This window comes from Hypanus sabinus, chromosome 7 (genome assembly GCF_030144855.1).
Source record: "Hypanus sabinus isolate sHypSab1 chromosome 7, sHypSab1.hap1, whole genome shotgun sequence".
Taxonomy (NCBI): Eukaryota; Metazoa; Chordata; class Chondrichthyes; order Myliobatiformes; family Dasyatidae; genus Hypanus; species Hypanus sabinus.
Genome location: NC_082712.1, coordinates 4,826,533 through 4,846,278, shown reverse-complemented (window position 1 = coordinate 4,846,278; position 19,746 = coordinate 4,826,533). Strand labels below are relative to the sequence as shown.

General features: G+C 45.7%; 1 protein-coding gene across 5 annotated transcripts in view; it reads left to right on the top strand.

The window, feature by feature from the left end:
- The window catches only part of clcn3 (chloride channel 3), a 218,904-nt gene that overhangs the window by 164,123 nt on the left and 35,035 nt on the right, over positions 1-19,746 (top strand). For all 5 annotated transcript variants that reach the window (XM_059974104.1, XM_059974101.1, XM_059974102.1 and 2 more), the window contains 2 exons: positions 1,062-1,607; positions 10,917-11,103. In XM_059974104.1, the coding sequence (XP_059830087.1) occupies positions 1,062-1,607; positions 10,917-11,103 (733 nt within the window). The remainder of the gene's footprint in view (positions 1-1,061; positions 1,608-10,916; positions 11,104-19,746) is intronic.

Below are 19,746 nucleotides of genomic sequence, written 5' to 3'. Positions count from 1 at the left end.
CATCTGCAGATTCACTCATGTTGCCTGATTCATAAGTGTGATGGGGAAACAGGTCATTTTTTGTCCATCATGTTCTTGAGATTAGTTTGTCTTATCTCAATAAAAATCAGCAAACGAACATTTATGTCCTGCAAATAACCAAGTATTAGTTTCCAGACAAATAAAGTGGATTCTGGTTAATTGGGATAGATCAAGACAAGTACATTTTGGCCCAACTGAGCAGCAGCCCCAGTTAGCTGAAATTCCGTGGAAATAGGTAAAAAGGTATGTTAAAAAAAAATGAACTACTGTTTAACTGAGTAACAAATTACATATGCATTTAAATGAAGTACAGGCAAAGTAGAATGCTAATGAAGCTGCTACAGTACTATAAAACTGAGAATTAGTTCCTCATAGTTATTGACGGAGGAATTAATCCAATTCTTTTGATTGACTGTAAATGAACAAAGTCAGTGCAGACACTTAGAGCTGACAACGGACTGCCTTCATACAATGCTTTTGTCAATCACACCCTCCAAATCATTTCATTTCCACTCCCAGCTGCTTCTGGCATCCCAAGCCTGAATGCTTAACCAGAGTGAGCAAAACAGTGAGTTCTGAATTGTCTTGCTGCTTATTTCTCGCCAGCTGACAGAAATCACTGCTTTTGAACATTTCTGTAATCTACTCGCTCTAAGCAGGGTGTAGTGTCCACACAATGTGCACATGACTGCTGCTAGTTAAAAACTGCTTGCCAACAGTCTCTTGTCCAAATTAGCGGCACAGTTTCCCAAATAAACTAAGGGAACCCTGGCTATTTTCTTGAGCTTTTGTTCTTTAAGAATGTCTCAAATTAACGGCTGCCCTGATTAACAGATGACCTAGTTAACTGGAATCCACTGTACATATATTTTCATTGAAAGGCATTTGAATACCTCTATTTTCCTCTTCATTATCAATTCTGAAGTGGGTTGGCCAGTTTCTCTTGGCTGGTGTACTGTATGTAAATTTTGTATTGAAAAGCTTTTAAAAGATTAATATGTTTTTCTTTTTATACACAAATAAAAATCCTTTTCTTCCAGGTTAGCTACTATTTTCCCTTGAAAACCCTCTGGAGATCGTTTTTTGCTGCATTAGTGGCAGCCTTTATCTTGCGTTCCATTAATCCATTTGGAAACAGCCGTCTGGTCCTCTTTTACGTGGAGTATCACACTCCTTGGTACTTATTTGAACTGATTCCTTTTATCCTCCTGGGTGTATTCGGTGGACTCTGGGGAGCCTTTTTCATCCGTGCTAACATTGCATGGTGCAGACGTCGGAAGACCACAAAATTCGGGAAGTTTCCTGTCCTGGAAGTCATTACGGTGACCGTCATTACTGCTGTGGTCGCCTTTCCTAATCAGTACACGAGGAAGAACACGAGTGAGCTGATTAAAGAGCTCTTCACTGACTGTGGGCCTCTAGAATCTTCACCGCTTTGTGATTACCAGACTGATGCAAACGTCAGTAAGCTGCTGGATGACATCCCCGATCGACCTGCCGGTCAAGGAGTATACGATGCCATAGGGAAACTGGCACTGGCACTAATATTCAAAATTATTATGACTATTTTCACATTTGGAATTAAGGTAACAAATGTTTTATTTTCAAATTGGATACAATGTTCAGATATTAAGCGTTTAATTGGAGTAAGGGGAATTATGAGGCTATCAGGCAGGAAATTGGAGGCTTAAATTAGAGACAGATGTTCTCAGGGAAAAGTACAGAAGTAATGTGGCAAATATTCAGGGGATATTTGTGTAGAGCTCTGTATAGGTATGTTCCAATGAGACAGGGAAGTTATAGTAGGGTACAGGAACAGTGGTGTACAAAGGCAAGTAGAAAAGAAAAGCTTACAAAAGGTTCAGAGAGCTAGGTAATGTTAGAGAGCTAGAAGATTATAAGGCTACTAGGAAGGAACTTAAGAAGGAAATTAGGAGAGCCAGAAGGGCCCATGAGAAGGCCTTGGTGGGCAGAATTAAGGAAAACCCCAAGGCATTCTACAAATATGTGAAGAGCAAGAGGATAAGACTTAAAAGAATAGGACCTATCAAGTGTGACAGTTGAAAAGTGTGTATGGAACTGGAGGAAATAGCAGAGATATTTAATGAATACTAGTATTCACTGTGGAAAAGGATCTTATTGATTGTAGTGATGACTTGCGGCAGACTGAAAAGCTGGAGCATGTAGATATTAAGAAAGAGGATGTGCTGGAGCTTTTGGAAAGCATCAAGTTGGATAAGTTGCCGGGACTGGATGAAATGTACCCCAGGCTACTGTGGGAGGCGAGGGAGGAGCCTCTGGTGATGATCTTTGCATCATCAATGGGGACGGAAGAGGTTACCAAGAATTGGAGGGTTGCGGATGTTGTTCCTTTATTCAAGAAAGGGAGTAAAGATAGCCCAGGAAATTATAGACCAGTGAGTCTTACCTCAGTGGTAGGTAAGTTGATGGAGAAGATCCTGAGAGGCAGGATATATGAACATTTGGAGAGGTATAATATGATTAGAAGTCGTCAGCATGGCTTTATAAAGGGCAGGTCGTGCCTTACGAGTCTGATTGAATTTTTTGAGGATGTGACTAAACACATTGATGAAGAAAGAGTAGTATATGTATTGTAAATGGATTTCAGTTAGGCATTTGATAAGGTACCCTATGCAAGGCTTATTGAGAAAGTAAGGAGGCATGGGATACAAGGGAACATTGCTTTGTGGATCTTGCCCACAGAAGACAGAGTGGTTGTAGACGGGTCATAATCTGCATGGAGGTAGGTGACCTCAGGGATCTGATCTGGGGCCCTTACTCTTTGTGATTTTTATAAATGACCTGGATGAGGAAGTGAAGGGATGGGTTAGTAAATTTTCTGATGACAAAAAGGTTGGGGGTGTTGTGGATAGTGTGGAGGGCTGTCAGAGGTTACAGTGGGGCATTGATAGGATGCAATACTGTGCTGAGAAGTGGCAGATGGAGTTCAACCCAGATAAGTGTGAAGTGAAAAGCAACATGAGTGAATCTGCAGATGCTGAAAAATAAATAAAAACACAAAATGCTGGTTTCAGCCCGAAACGTCGTCACTACCTCCTCCCATAGATGCTGTCTGGCCTTCCTGAGTTCTCCCAGCATTTTGTGTTTTTAAGTGTGAAGTGGTTCATTTTGGTAGGTCAAATATGATGGCAGAATATAGTATTAAATCGGGGGGATCTTGGGGTCCGAGTCCATAGGACACACAAAGCAGCTGCACAGGTTGACTCTGTGGTTAAGCAGGCGTATGGTGTATTGGCCTTTGTCAATCGTGGAATTGAATTTAAGAGCCGAGAGGTAATGATGCAGCTACATAGGACCCTGGTCAGACCCCACTTGGAGTACTGTGCTCAGTTCTGGTCGCCTCACTACAGGAAGGATGTGGAAGCTATAGAAAGGGTGCAGAGGAGATTTACAAGTGCTGCTGCCCGGATTGGGGAACATGCCTTATGAAAATAGGTTGAGTGAACTCGGCCTTTTCTCCTTGGACCGAAGGAGAGCCAAAGGGCTTGTATTGTGCTGGAGGTTTTCTATGTTTCTATATTCACAGGAGTCTTATGAGAGAACTCAGGAGGCCTAAAAGAGGTTGCTCTGCCAGACAAGGTGAAAGAGAATCCCAAAAGTTTCCAGAAGTATATTAAGACCAAATCGATGGCAAAGGGCAGAACTGGTCCACATGACAATCAGTTTGATTATTCATGCATGAAGCTGAATTTGATGAGGCAATTTCAATGGAATTTTTCCATCTGTGTTTACTTTGGAGACAGACATAGACTATAGAACTGAGGTAGTAGAGTGATGAGATGTTGGTGGGGCTGAATTTAGAGTATTGTGTGTTGGTCCAGATACCTACCTTCAGGAAGGTTATCAATAAGCTTGAAAGATTTCAGAGAAAGTTTACAAGGATGTTGCTGGCATTTCAGCACGAGAGTTATAGGGAGAAGTTGAATATACAACATAACATACGAGGTATATAACAAAACAGAAAATTAGTGGGAAGATAGAGGATTGGGAAGTTTTTAAAAACCCGCAGAGAACAACTAAAAAATAATTAGAAGAGAAAAGATGAAATATGAAAGCAAGCTAGCAAATAATATCAAAGAGGATAGTAGAAACTGATAGGATGCAGAAAGACTCAGACAGATTAGGAAAATGGGCTAGAAAGTGGCAAGTGAAATACGATGTTGGAAAATGCATGGTCATGCACTTTGGTAATGGAAATAAATGTGCGAACTGTTTTCTAACCAGGGGAAAAATTTCAAAAATCTGAGATGCACTTGAGAGTCCTTATGCAGAACACGGTAAAGGTTAACTTGCAGGTTGAGTCGGTGGTGTTGAAGGCAAATGCCATGTTAGCATTCAGTTTAAGAGGTCTAGAATACAAGAGTAGGGATGTGATGCTGGGGCTTTATAAGGCACTGGTGAGGCCTCACCTTGAGTAATGTAAACAGTTTTGGGCCCCTCATCTTAGAAAAGATGTGCTGGGGTCTTTGGAGAGGGTCCAGAGGAAGTTCACAGGGATGATTCCAGGAATGAAAGGTTATCATACGAGGAATGTTTGATGGCTCTGGGTCTGTACTCACTGGGATTCAGAAGGGTGAGGGGGTATCTTATTGAAACTTTTTGAATGTTAAAAGGTCTAGACAGAGTAGATGTGGAAAGGATGTTTCCCATGGTGGGAGAGTCTAGGACAAGAGGGCGCAGCTTCAAGATTGAGGGACGCCCTTTCAAAACAGAGATGCAGAGAAATTTCTTTAGCCAAAGGGTGGTGAATTTGTGGAATTTGTTACCACATGCAGTGTAGAGGCCAAGTTGTTGGGTGTATTTAAGGCAGAGATTAACAGGTTCTTGACTGGACATGGCATCAAAGGTTACGGGGAGAAAACTGGGAACTGGGGTTGAGGAGGAGGTAAAAAAAGGATCAGACATGGTTGAATGGTGGAGCAGACTCGATGGGCCAGATGGGCTAATTTTGTCTTATGGATTTAAATCAGCATCCATGGAAATAAACAAACAGTTGAGGATTCAGGCCAAGACCCTTTAGGTCTGGAAAAGGAGGAAGATGCACGAATAAAAAGGTGGCGGGAGGGGAAGTAGGATAGCTGGAAGGTGATAGGTGAAGCCAGGTGGGTGGAAAAGGTAAAAGGCTGGAGATGAATGAATCTGATAAGAAAGGAGAGTGGACCAGAGGAGAAAGGGAAGGATGGGGGACATCAGGGGGAGGTGAGATGCAGGTGAGAAGAGCTAAGGGGCCAGAATGGGGAATAGAACAAGAGGGAGGAGGAGGAAATTATTTTTTACCATAAGGAGAAATCAATATTCATGGCATCAGGTTGGAGGCTACCAAGACAGAACATAAAGTGTTGGTATTCCACCTTGAGGGTGGCATCATTGTGGCACAAGAGGAGGCCATGGACTGACATGTCGGAATGATAATCGGAATTAGATGTTGGAATACTGGGAAGTTCTGCTTTTGGCAGATGGAGTGGAGGTGCGTAATGAAGCAACCCCCGAATTGATGTTGGGTCTCACCGGTGTAGTTGAGGCCACATCAGGATCACCGGATCAATAGGTGACCCCAGCAGATTCGCAGGTGAATTGTTGCCTCACCTGGAAGGACTGTTTGGGTTCCAGAGTGGAGATGAAGGAGGAGGTGAAGCACTTCGTCCACACGCAGGGATAAGCGCTGGGAGGACTAGTGGGGAAGGATGAATGGACAATGGAATCCCAGAGGGGAGCGATCCCTATAAAAATCAAAGAGCGGGGTTGGGAGAAGATGGGGTGAGAATGGATGTCTGGGAAATGGAGGTGATGCAGGTTAGGGCAGCATCAATGGTAGGGGAAGAAAGACCATCCCTTTTGAAGGAGGAATACATTTCTGATGTACTGGTAAGGAAAGCCTCAGCCTGAGAACAGATGTGTTGGATACAGGAGATCTGAGAAATGGGAATGGCATTTTTACAGGAAACAAGGTGAAAGGAGGTATAGGCAAGACAGCATTGGGAATCATTAAGTTTATTCAAGTTGGTCTCCAGAGATGAAGACAGAAATAGAGAAAGGGGGGAAGAGATGTCAGAAATGGACCAGGTGGATTTAAGGGCATGGTAGAGGTTAGAGGCAAAATTGATGTTTGCTTAATTATTTCAAAGATTATAAACTCATTATGGTGTGAGTTTTTTTTTTAAATGTAGACAGAGCAGGTGCCTGTGACCAAATTTTCCAATGTCTTTTCTGCCTCTTAATCTCATGCCTCACATTCCTCTACCAGCTCTCATCTGCTCCAAGATCTCAGACCAAGCGCTCCTGTTTACTCGCTCTCTTCTCCGAATCCTTGTGCCTTGCCCTCCTCTATTTGCTCTCTTCTGCTCTGAAGTATCAAGCCTCACACTCCTCTCTGCCTATTCCCACCTGTTCTGAAGATTGTTGCCTCGTGCTTCCCTACCTGTTCCCTACAAGACACAGGTCAGGAGTCATTCTGCCACATCAAGCTGAATACTTTTCATTCCTCCCTGTTTCAAAGGGACTGGTCACCGGAAATAAAAGAGCACCTTTAACTCTGCTCCACTGTGATTGTCCATGAATAATAATCAACCATTTTTGAGGGCCATTTTAATCTGCTAATATGTTGTTACTATTGAACACCTGCTGGTTGTTTTTTTTCCCCAGAGGTAAGGGAGGAATTTTAAATGTGCTTTAAAACCCACAGGAGGGTGTGAGCTGTAGTGACTTTGAGGATGGGGAATGAAAAGGTTAATGGATGGGCAGTGTTTGGTGGCTCTAGGCCTGTATGTACTGGAGTTTAGTAGAATGGGGCTGGGGGTATCTCATTGAAATTCTCAAATATTGAAAGGCCTAGATAGAGTGGATGCGGAGAGCATATTTCCAATAATGGAAGAGACTAGGACCTGAGAGCACAACCTCAGAAAAGAAGGGTGTCCCTTTAGAACAGAGATGAGGAGGAATTTGCTTAACCAGAGTTATTGAGTCATAGAAAACTTTGGTCCACTTAGTCTGTGCCGAACCACTCACCCAGCCACTAGTCCCATCGACACTCAACTGGATCATAGCCCTCCATATGCCTCCTATCCAAGTACCTATCCACATTTCTCTTAGTGTTGAAATCACAATCATACCTACCCCTTGCACTAGCAGCTCGTTCCAAACTCTCACCACCCTCTGAAGAAGTGTCCTCTCGTGTTCCCCTTAAACGTTTTACCTTTCATCTTTAACCCATGACCTCTAGTTTTAGTCTCACCCAACCTCAGTGGAAAAAGCCTACTTTCATTTACTCTGTCTATACCCTTCATAATTTTGTATACCTTTCTCAAATCTTCCCTCTACCTAAATACATTCTAGGGATTAAAGCTCTAAATATTCAATCTTTCTGTATAACTCAGATCATCCAGTTCTGGCAATATCCTTGTAAATTTTCTTACTTTTTCAATCTTATTTACATCTTTCCTGTTGGTAAGTGACCAAAACTAGCCTCCACAGCATGTTTTACAATTTCAGCATAAAATCCCCTCCTGTTCTCAATACTTTGATCTATAGAGGCCAAAATGCCAAATACTTTATGTTCCTATCTATCTGTGATGCCTTTTTCAATTAATGCCTTGCTGAAGTCCTAATGCTGCCTTGCCTTCATCAGATTTCTTGGTAAGTTCCTCAAAAAATGCTGTAAGATTGGTTAGACACAACCTATCATGCATGAAACCATGCTGACTATCGGTAATCCGTCTCTGTCTATCCATGTACATGAATATCTGGTCTCATTGAATGCCTTCGGAAAACTTTGCCACTACTGATGTCAGGCTCACTGGCCTTTAATTTCTTGGTTTATTCTTAGAGCCTTTCTTAAACACCATTAACAACATTGAATCCTCCAGAACCTCACCTGTCACTAAGGATGGTTTAAATATCTCTGCTAGAGCCCCAGCAATCTTTGCACTTGTTTCTCCACAGGATCCGAGGAGACAGCTTGTCAGGCGCTGGGGATTTATCCTCCCTAATTTCCCTCAAGGCAGCAAACACCTTTATAGGGTCCATGAAGTCGGTGCTCCTTTGCCTCACTTCTATAGACACTGTGTTGGTCTCCCAAGTAAATAGAGATGCAAAAAGTTTATTTAAGATCTCCACTACTTCTTTTGGCTCCACACATGGATTACCATTCTGATCACCAAAGGACCAATTTTGTCCCTTGCAATTCGATCCTTTTGCTCTTAAAATATCTGTAGAATTCCTTAGAATTCTCCTTCACCGTGTTGCTAGAGCAACCTCTTGTCTTTTAGCCCTTCTGATTTTCTTTTTAAGTGTTCTCTTGCATTTTTTATGCTCCTCGAGTACCTCATTTATTCCTTTTTGCTTATAACTGCTATGCATCTCTTTCTTAACCAGGGCCTCAACATCTCTTGAAAACTAAAAGATTTGCTAATCCTTGCCTTTATCCTGACAGGTACATGCAAACTTAGTACTCTCAAAATTTCACTTTTGAAGGTATCCCACTTACCAAGTACTCCTTTGCTAGAAAACAGCCTGTCCCAGTCTACACTTGCCAGATCCTTTCTAGTAGTATTAAAATTGGCCTTCCTCAAATTTACAATCTTAACCTGAGGACCAGATCTATCTTTTTGCATAATTACCTTGAAGCTAATGTCGTTATGATCGCTGGATGCAAAGTATTCTCCTATGCACCTATCCAGTCTCATTCGTATCATCTGCAAACTTGGTAACAAAACCATCTATTCCATCATCTGAATCATAAATATATATACACACAGCATAAAAAGAATTGGTCCCAACATCGACCCCTGCTGAACACCACTAGTCACTGGCAGCCAACCAGAAAAGCATCCTTTTATTCCCATTCACTGCCACCTACCAATCAGCCAATGTTCTACCCATGTTAGTAACATTCCTGTAATACCATGGGCTTTTAACTTGGTAGGCAGCCTCATGTGTAGCACCATGTCAAAGGCCTTCTGAATGTCCAAATCTATAACATCCACTGCATCCCCTTTCTCTATCCTACTTGTAATCTCCTCAAAGAATTCCAACAGGTTTATCAGGCAGGATTTTCCCTGAAGAAAACCTTGCTGATTTTGTGCTACATCCCCTTTCTCTATCCTACTTGTAATCTCCTCAAAGAATTCCAACAGGTTTGTCAGGCAGGATTTTCCCTGAAGAAAACCTTGCTGATTTTGTGCTATCATGTCCTGTGTCACCAAGTACTCCCATCACCACATCCTTAACAATTGACTCTAACATCTTCCCAACCACTGTGGTCAGGCTCCTTTGGTCTATAAGTTCCTTTCTGCTGTCTTCCTCCTTTTTTAAGGAGTGGAGTGACATTTGTAATTTTCCAGTCCTCTGACACCATGCCAGAGTCCAATGATTTTTGTAAGATCATTACTAATGCCACCACAATCTCTGATGCTACCTCTTTCAGAACCCTAGGGTACAGTTCCCCTGGTCCAGGTGACTTATGTTCTCTCTTGTAATAGTAACTGCACTTCACACACTACAGCATCAGCCATACAACATCCCCCCTCCTACCTATGTCATTGGTACCCATGTGGACCATGACCTCTGACCCTCCCACTTAAAAATGTTGAGGACTCAATCGTGATGTCCCGGACCATGGCACCCAGGAAGCAACATACCATCCAGAATCTCATTCTCGTCCATAGAACCTCCTTTATGTTCTCCTAACTAGTGAATCCCCTATCACCACAGCTCGTCTGTTCTCCTCCTCTTCCTTTTTGAGCCACAGAGCCAGACTTAAGCCAGATACATGACTACTGTGACTTTCCTCTGCTAGGTTATCTCCTCCAAACTGTATCCAAAGTGATATACCTGTTGTTGGGGGGGAGGGGGGGGGTGGTGCTGACCACAGGAGTGCTCTGCACTGGCTATTACACCCCTTTCACCCGCGTATCATCCAATTTCCTGTGTCCTGCATCTTGGCTGTAACTATGTTTCTATATATCCTGTCCATCACCTCCTCAGTCTCCTGAATGATCCAGACTCCATCCACTTCCAGCTCTGTCTCCTTAACACGGTTTGTTGGAAGCTGCTGCTCTATGCTTATTGCGGCTGAAGTTGTCAGGGACACTGGAGGAGCTTTCAACTATCCCTACTGCTCCAACTGAAATTATAAAGAAGGAAACAATAAATAAAATGAAACAAAAACTACCTATAGCTTTTCACCTTTTCATCCTCGAGCCTCTCCTCTGAAGGCCTAAAGCCTCAAATCTCTATTCTAACCCTGTCTACTCTGCTTGTCCCTGTCCTATTTTTATTTGCCTTTGCCAATGAATCCCAATCTTTGATTGGCTGTCATTCAAATGCCACAACCTCTGCAAAGCAATGCTTTTTTAATGCACACGTCAACCTATGTGAATCACCTCTTCATCCGTATCTCTGATTGGCCACTGTTCAAACATCAAAACTCAGATTAAATACTGATATTTTTCATGAGCATTTGCTGACCTGTGAGTCACCTCTTGCTCTCGATCTCTGATTGAATGCTGTTCAAACAGGATGGTGAATCTTTGGAATTCATTGCTGCAGATGGTTGTGAAGGTCAAGTCATTGGGTTTATTTAAAGCAGAGTTTGATAGGATTTTGATTAGTCAGGGTGTCCAAGGCTATAAAGGGAAGGCAGGAGAATAGGGTTGAGAGGGATAATAAATCAGTCATGATGGAATGATGGAATTGGCCAACTCAATGGGCTGAATGGCTTAATTTGTTCCTGTGTCTTATGGTCTTGTGTGGAAGAGCTCAATATAGACAGAAATAGAATTGGCACAAAACCGAATTGTTTATAAAAGGATGCATCTGTCGATTGGTTTCTGTTCATGCTACCTTCTTCTTTGCAGGTACCTTCAGGTCTCTTCATACCGAGCATGGCTATTGGTGCCATTGCTGGCAGAATAGTGGGAATTGCAGTGGAGCAGATGGCTTATCACCACCATGACTGGTTCATATTTAACCAGTGGTGTAATGTTGGAGCCGACTGTGTTACACCAGGCCTGTATGCAATGGTTGGTGCTGCAGCTTGTTTGGGTATGTTTGCTATTTTCACTGGCTATCCATAAATCTTCCTGTTTAGAGATTTCTCCACAGAATTTGCATGCTATAGAAACATACTGTCCTAACAAATGCAGGCCAGTTTCTTTGAGGCAAATTCTTAAAAAGCTAAAAAGGATATATTCCTATGCAGACTAAAAATGGAGTGTTATACCATTGCCCCTTGGCAGTCCCTTGGGTTGACTACTGTGAAGTCTGCCTAATGTGAGGCAGGCTGTACATGATGGGATTGGTGGAAGTGAGTAGATCAAAAGGTGAGGTGATCATTATTGTAATATATTGTATCCTCCCTGTTACGAACCTCGTAAGTGGGTCACTTACCAGCAAAGATAGAGACGTCCGTTGAAGTCTGATGGTACTATTTTTAACAGCATTTATTAGTAAAAATACACAAAAATAATATCAATGCAAATATACAGGTAATATATGTCGTCAATACTAAATCTAAAAGAGCGGGTATAATAATAATCAATAAGAAATAAGCTCTGTCGTTGTCTAGGGGATAATGTATTGTCCGATGAAAATATATAGTTCGTTCAGTTCGTACAGGCTGCAGCCGTTGGGGACCGCTGTGTTGCAATTTGTTGGAGAGAGAGAGAGATTTGGAGAAAAACTTGACGGCTTTTCTTTATGATTTCGATCCGTCAGGAGTCTCGTTGTCGTGGCCTTTCACTTGTGGCCTCTCCTTTAGCTAAACCGTTCTTCCGTGGTGAGCCCGCCACCCAGGCAAGGGAGGACGCACACGAGCCGTCACCGGCTTTTGCTATAAAACGCTGTCACAGGATTTCTAGCGTTACTCCTGGTACGTCTAAAGGGGTGTTACCCCCAGACCCCTCTTTTATCCTTACTCACGGGGTCTCAGATGTCAGTCAGGTTGGGATGATGCAATCCCTCAACCAGCCCACTCTGTTTGTCCCCTGAGGGATTTCAATGAATAGTACAGTACTCAGTACACAATTCCATCTCCCAGAGACAATAGCAGTAGTCAGTGGTTCCGTTCCGCTGATGTCAGGACACATTCCAAACCTTGTGTATTCTGGGTGTCTTTCTCTCTCATTTCCTGGGTTTCAGACCCGAAATAATAGCGATCTTGCGATTCTCAGAAAGGAGAGGGGCGACTTTGTACCCTTCGGCCCCTCAGAGTTGCTTCACATTCGTAATATCCCAAGCCAAACCTGCAAATTCGGAAAGGGGAAAAGCTGGAGATGATTGTTTGAAGCTATGTATCTGTAAGGTAATAGATTAGCCACACTTTGCACTTGTATATTAGCTTTCACTTTGAAAAGTATCCCTGGTTGCTTCATCATAAATACTTAGAAGAAAGTCTGAAGATGAAAAGTAGATTAATTTGAGGTGTAGATGGGTTGGAATTCAAGCTTTTATAAATGAGAGTCGAGGTAATTGGTGACTGAAATGGAAATGACCAGAGATGTTTGTAGGTCTGGGAAACTGGGCAAAGGATGTCAGAGTAATTGTTAAGATATTATAAAGATTTGTCTCAGGTCTGGTCATTTGATTGATTGAGAGGTGTTGAGGCCCATCATATACTACGGATGTAGAACGAGAGTCTAGCCAGGTATCAGGATATTACATATTTTCAGGTGGGGGCCAAGTCTAATTTCACTCTTCTAAATGATCAGCTGAATCACTTTTGGCTTACATTGTATTTCTTATATCTATAAGGGTTATTAAAGAAAAGAGACAGTATTCATTCTGAAAACTTATGCCACTGAAGTAAAACAGAATAAAGAAAATACAGAGAGTACTGCATGGACGTTTAATCAGAATCAAGTTTATTATCATCGGCATGTGAACATGAAATTTGTTAACTTAGCAGCAGCAGTTCAATGCAATATATAACCTAACAGAGAGAAAGAAAAAATAATAAATAAAATATTGTGGCAACCCACTTCCTAGCGCACTCGAACCGGCTCACAAAGTGGAGCGCGCCGGCAGTGAGGCTGGTCCCAAAGAGGGCGCCAAGCCTGCTTCACCAGCAAGTGGAAAAGCCCGTGCGCGGGACGAGACTGTGAATACGCGCCCCCTACAGTATTCCCGCCCGGGGAGGGCGGGAACAGGAAGGCTTTAAAGCGAGGCCGCGAAGTTTGAATAAACCTCTTTTGCAACTGCAGCTCACCGACTATGTGTCGTTATTTCAGCGCTGCGTGTAGCACACCGCTACAATTGGTGACCCAGACGGCCCAAATGATACTTGGACCGGAGATGAACGACACTGTATCTGTTCATGCAGTTCTGTTAAAACTGCCAAGCTTCTGGACGCTGCGACCTCACCTATGGAAGCCCAATTCCACGTTCGGCAGATAACCTCGGATGCCACATGTTACTACTACGTGGTGAGCTCCCTCGACCAGGAGACTGCCGCCCAGGTTGAGGAGTTCATATAGTCGCCCCCGGAGGATGGCAAGTACACAGAATTCAAAGCCCTGCTCATAAGGACTTTCGGACTCTCACGGCGCGAGCAAGCTGCCCGTTTACTGCACCTGGATGGTTTGGGGGACAGGCCACCATCAGCTTTGATCAACGAGATGCTGTCCCTGGCCGGAGGACACAAGCCCTGCCTCATGTTTGAGCAGGCATTCCTGGAGCAGCTGCCCAAGGACATACGCCTGCTGCTGACTGATGCAGATTTCAGCGATCCCTGAAATAGGGCAGCCCGGGCAGAGGTGCTGTGGAAACCCAAGAAGGAGAGTGGGGCGTCCATTGAGCAGATCACCAGGCCACGCTCCCAGCAGCAGACTGGACCAGGCCCGGCCGCAGAGCCCACTAACCCCAGAGGCAGGGGTGAGCAGACCAACGAACAATGGTGCTTCTACCACCAGCAGTGGGGCGCAGAAGCCCGCCGCTGTAGCCCGCCCTGCAAGTTCCCGGGAAACGCCAGGGCCAGCCGCCACTGATGGCTACGACGGCCAGCCATCGGGATAGCCTCCTGTATGTCTGGGACAAGCAGTCGGGACGCCGCTTTTTGGTCAACACCAGAGCCGAGATCAGTGTCTTACCTCCCAACAAGTTTTGACACCCGCAACAGAGAACCGGGTCCCACCCTGAGGGCCACGGAAGGCAGCACAGTAAGGACCTACGGCATCAGTACGGTGCAGCTACAGTTCGGCTCCAGCCGGTTCACGTGGGACTTCACACTGGCTGCCGTAGCCCAACCGCTCCTGGGAGCGGATTTTTTGCAAGCTCACAGCCTACTGGTCGACCTGCCAAGGAAGAGACTGGTCCATACCAAGACCTTTCAAACGTTCTCCCTGGGTGAAGCCCAGTTGCAGGCCCCACATCTAGACTCCATCTCGCTGTCCGACAACGACTTCACCAGAGTCCTGGCGGATTTCCCATCGGTTCTGGCACCACAGTTCACGGCAGCCGTGCCCAGACATGGCATACAGCACCACATCCCGACACAAGAACCACCCCTCCACGCCCGTGCTCGAAGGCTTCCCCAGGACAAGCTCCGATTGGCGAAGGAGGAGTTCAAGAGGATGGAGGAATTAGGGATCAAACGGCGGTCTGACAGCCCATAGGCCTCCCCCCTGCACATGGTGCCCAAAGCAACAGGGGGCTGGAGACCATGCGGTGACTACCGCAGGCTGAATGAGGCTACACACCGGACTGCTACCCTGTGCCGCACATTCAGGACTTTACAGCAAACCTGCACGGCACACGGATCTTCTCCAAGGTAGACCTCGTCCGGGGATACCATCAAATCCCGATGCATCTGGACGACGTGTCCAAAATGGCTCTCATCACACCGTTCGGCCTTTTTGAGTTCCTCCGCATGCCGCTCGGCCTAAAGAATGCCACACAGACGTTCCAGCGGTTAATGGATGCGGTGGTACGCGACCTGGACTTTGCTTTCATCTATTTGGACGACTTCCTCATAGCCAGCAGTAGTCATCAGGAGCATCTGTCCCACCTCCGTCAGCTCTACGCCCGACTGAGTAAATACAACCTGACAATCAACCCAGCCAAATGCCAGTTCGGGCTCAACACCATCGACTTCCTGGGCCACAGGATTACTAAAGACGGGGCAACCCCTCTGCCCGCCAAGGTAGACGCGGTCCGTCATTTCCCCCGACCCAACACAATCAAGGGCCTTCAGGGATCTGTGGGTATGGTGAATTTCTACCACCGCTTCCTCCCTTAAGCTGCCCGAATCATGCGCCTCCTGTTCACCCTGATGTCGGGTAAGGGCAAGGACATTACCTGGGACTAGGAGTCCGCCACCGCTTTCATTAAAACCAAAGAAGCCTTGGCAAATGCCACGATGCTAGTGCACCCCAGGACAGACATCCCTACCGCCCTCACAGTGGACACATCTAACACGGCAGTCGGTGGGGTGCTGGAGCAACTCATCGAGGGTTGCTGGCAACCCCTGGCGTTTTTCAGCAAACACCTGCGACCACCGGAGCTCAAATACAGTGCTTTCGACCGGGAACTGTTGGCGGTATACCTGGCAATCCGGCATTTCAGGTACTTCTTAGAAGGTAAGCCCTTCACCGCATTCACGGACCACAAACCTCCGACCCTGGTCGTCCTGCCAGCAGCGACATTTGTCCTACATCTCCGAATACATGACGGATGTCCGGCATGTCTCGGGAAAGGACAATGTCGTGGCGGACGCCCTCTCCCGCCCTAACATCCAAGCCCTGTCCCAGGGGTAGACTGAAACGCTGGCGGAGACGCAGCAGGCAGACGAGGAGGTCCCTAGTTACAGAACCGCAGTCTCCGGTTTGCAGCTCCAGGACCTCCTCATAGGCCCAGGTGAGAGGACCCTACTCTGACGTCACCACCAGCCAACCCCATCCGGTCATCCCGGCAGCCTGGCGGTGGCGCGTTTTCAACTCCATTCACAACTTAGCGCACCCCTCCATCAGGACAACCGTCCGGATGGTAGCCAACAGATTCGTTTGGCACGGACTCCGCAAGCAGGTCAGTGAATGGGCCAAAACGTGCATGCACTGCCAAATGGCCAAGGTGCAGCAGCACACCAAAGCCCTGCCGCAGCAGTTCCACCCCACCCACCGGCGTTTCAACCACATTCATGTGGATATCGTGGGCCCCCTGCCAGTGTCGTGAGGAGCACGGCACCTCCTGACTATCGTGGACCGGTTCACAAGATGGCCAGAGGCGGTCCCGCTCACCAACACCACCTCCGAATCTTGCGCCCGGGCACTGATTGCAACCTGGGTATCTCGCTTTGGTGTACCGACCCACATTACCTCTGACAGAGGCGCCCAGTTCACCTCCAGGCTGTGGTCAGCTATGGCCAGCCTCTTGGGGACACAGCTGCACCACACAACTGCCTACCACCCACAGTTGAACGGACTGGTGGAGCGTTTCCACCGTCACCTGAAGTCGGCTCTCATGGCCCGCCTCAAAGGGCCTAACTGGGTGGACGAGCTTCCCTGGGTCCTGCTCGGAATCTGCACGGCGCCCAAAGAGGATTTGCACACCTCGTCGGCCGAGTTGGGGTATGGCGCACCCCTGGTCGTCCCAGAAGAGTTCATACCAGCCCCAAGGGGGCAAGGGTAGAACCCACAGCAGTCCTGGGCAGACTACGCGAGAAGCTCGGTAACCTGGCTCCCATACCCACTTCACAGCATGGGCAGAACCCGACCTGCGTACCCAAAGACCTGCAAAACTGTAAGTTCGTTTTTGTACAACGGGACGGACATCGGGCACCGCTACAGTGGCCCTACGAGGGGCTGTTTACGGTGATCAGAAACAACGGGTCCACATTCGTGCTGGACATTGGGGGGAAAGAGGAGGTTTTCACATTGGACCGACTCAAACCGGCCCATGTGGACTTGGCGCAGCCGGTTGAGATTCAGGCACCGCGGCGCAGAGGCAGACCTCCCAAACAGAGTCCGACCTAGACTGAGGACATTGGGGGGTGTATCGCCGGTTCTGGGGGGTGTTTATGTGGCGACCCACTTCCCAGCGCACTCGAACCAGCTCACAAAGTGGTGTGCGCTGGCATTGAGGCCGGTCCCAAAGAGGGCGCCAAGCCTGCTTCACCAGCAAGGGGAAAAGCCCACGCGTGGGACAGGACTGTGGATATGCACCCCCTACAGTATTCCCACCCGGGGAGGGCGGGAACAGGAAGGCTTTAAAGCGAGGCCGTGAAGTTTGAATAAATCTCTTTTGCAACTGCAGCTCACCGACTGCGTGTCGTTATTTTAGAGCTGTGTGTAACACACCGCTACAACATAATAATAAATGAACAAGTGCAAAAACAGAAATGCTGTGTATTTAAAAAAAGTGAGGTAGTGTCCAAAACTTCAAAGTCCATTCAGGAATCGGAAGGCAGAGGGGAAGAATCTGTTCCTGAATTACTGAGTGTGTGCCTTCAGGCTTCTGTATCTCCAGCCTGATGGTAACTGTGAGAAAAGGGCATGCTCTGGGTGCTGGAGGTACTTAATAATGGACGCTGCCTTTCTGAGACACCAATCCTTAAAGATGTCCTGGGTATGTTGTAGGGTAGTGCCCAAGATGGAGCTGACTAGAATTACAGTCTTCTGCAGCTTCTTTCAGTCCTGTGCAGTAGCCCCTCCATACCAGACAGTGATGTAGCCTGTCAGAATGCTCTCCACGGTACAACTATAGAAGCCATAAAGTGCAAGATTGAATTATGATAACGGCAGAGGAACTAAACAGTCATGTTGCTATATGTTATATGCAGAATGTACTTGAACTTGGCTACATTTAAATTAAGAAGTGTCATATTCTTGTAGGAGTAAATTGAAGACAAATCAGTTTAGGGTTAACATGTCTGGGCACAAGAAAGTACCTCATGGTGAGTTGGACTGCTGAGATCAAGGTCCAAAGTACCTTCAACTGGTCCCAACAGCACTAAAGATGTGCTTTGACTCAAGAAACGGCTGTTGTAGGTGAACCAAATCATGAGCTGATATATTGATTCTTCGGAGCTAGTCGAAAAAATATGAGTTGATACTGAATCCTTTGGGCTTCTCAATCTTAGTGCTCAGTCGTGTTGCTATGCTATATGTTCATTATAATATTTTCTTGCAGGTTCAATGCTTAGTGACAACTTCACAACTGTGGATGCAGGAAAGAAAAATGGATGGTAGTTTGCCATATCGTGGCAGGGAGGTTTGCTAAGGCTATTGAGGAGAGTTTAAGCTGGAATTACTGGAGGGTGGGAACCGAACTGAAGAGACAGAGGAAAGGACAGTTAGCTCACATAAAGAGAAAGCTAGGAGACAGTACGAGAGGGAGGATAGGCAGGTGATAGAGAAGGGATACGCTCAGGCTGATGGTTTGAGATGTGTCTATTTTAATTCAAGAAGCATCATGAATAAAGTGGATGAGCTTAGAGTGTGGATTAGTACTTGGAGCTATGATGTTGTGGCCATTACAGAGACTTGGATGGCTCAGGGGCAGGAATAGTTTCTTAGAGTGCCAGGTTTTAGATGTTTCAGAAAGGGCAGGGAGGGAGTCAAAAGAGGTGGGGGCGTGGCACAACTGATCAGGGATAGTGTCACAGCTGCAGAAAAGGGGGAAGTCATGGAGAGATTGTCCACTGAATCTCTGTGGGTGGAAGTAAGAAACAGGAAGGAGTCAATCATTCTACTGGGTGTTTTTTATAGTCCTCCCAATAGTAACAGGAACATCGAGCAGCAGATAGGGAGACAGCTTCTGGAAAGGTGTAATAATAACAGGGTTGTCATGGTGGAAGATTTTAATTTTCCAAATTTTGATTGGCACCTCCCAAGAGCAAGGAGTTTAGATGTGGTGGAGTATGTTAGGTGTGTTCAGGATGGTATTCTGACACAATATGTAGATAAACCCACAAGAGGAGAGGCTGTTCTTGATCTGGTATTGGGAAATGATCCTGGACAGGTGTTGGGTCTCTCAGTGGGAGAACATTTTGGAGATAGTGATCACAATTCTATCTCCTTTACCATAGCATTAGAGGGGGATAGGAATAGACAAGTTAGGGAAACGTTTAACTGGGGTAAGGGGAAATATGAAGCTATCAGGCAGGAACTTGGAAACATAAATTGGGAACAGATGTTCTCAGTGAAATATACGGCAGAAATGTGGGAAATGTTCAGGGAATATTTGTGTGGCGTTCTGCATAGGTACGTTTCAGTGAGACAGGGTAAGACTGGTAGGGTACAGGAATTGTGGTGTACAAATGCTGTTGAAAATCCAGTCAGGAAGAAATGAAAACCTTATAAAAGGTTAAAAAAAACTAGGTAATAATAGAGATCTAGAAGATTATAAGGCTAGAATGAAGGAGCTTAAGAATGAAATTAGGACAGGCAGAAGTGGTCATGAGAAGGCCTTGGCGAGCAGGATTAAAGAAAACCTCAAGGCATTCTATAAGTATATGAAGAGCAAGAGAATAGGACATAAGAGAATAGAACCAATCAAGTGTGACAGTGGAAAAGTGTGTATGGAACTGGAGGAGATAGCTGAGGTACTTAATGAGTACTTTGCTTCAGTATTCACTACGGAAAAGGATCTTGGCGATTGTAGGGATCGACTTACAGCGGATTAAAAAGATTGAGCATATAGACATTAAAATGGAGGATCTGCTGGAGCTTTTGGAAAGCATCAAGTTGGATAAGT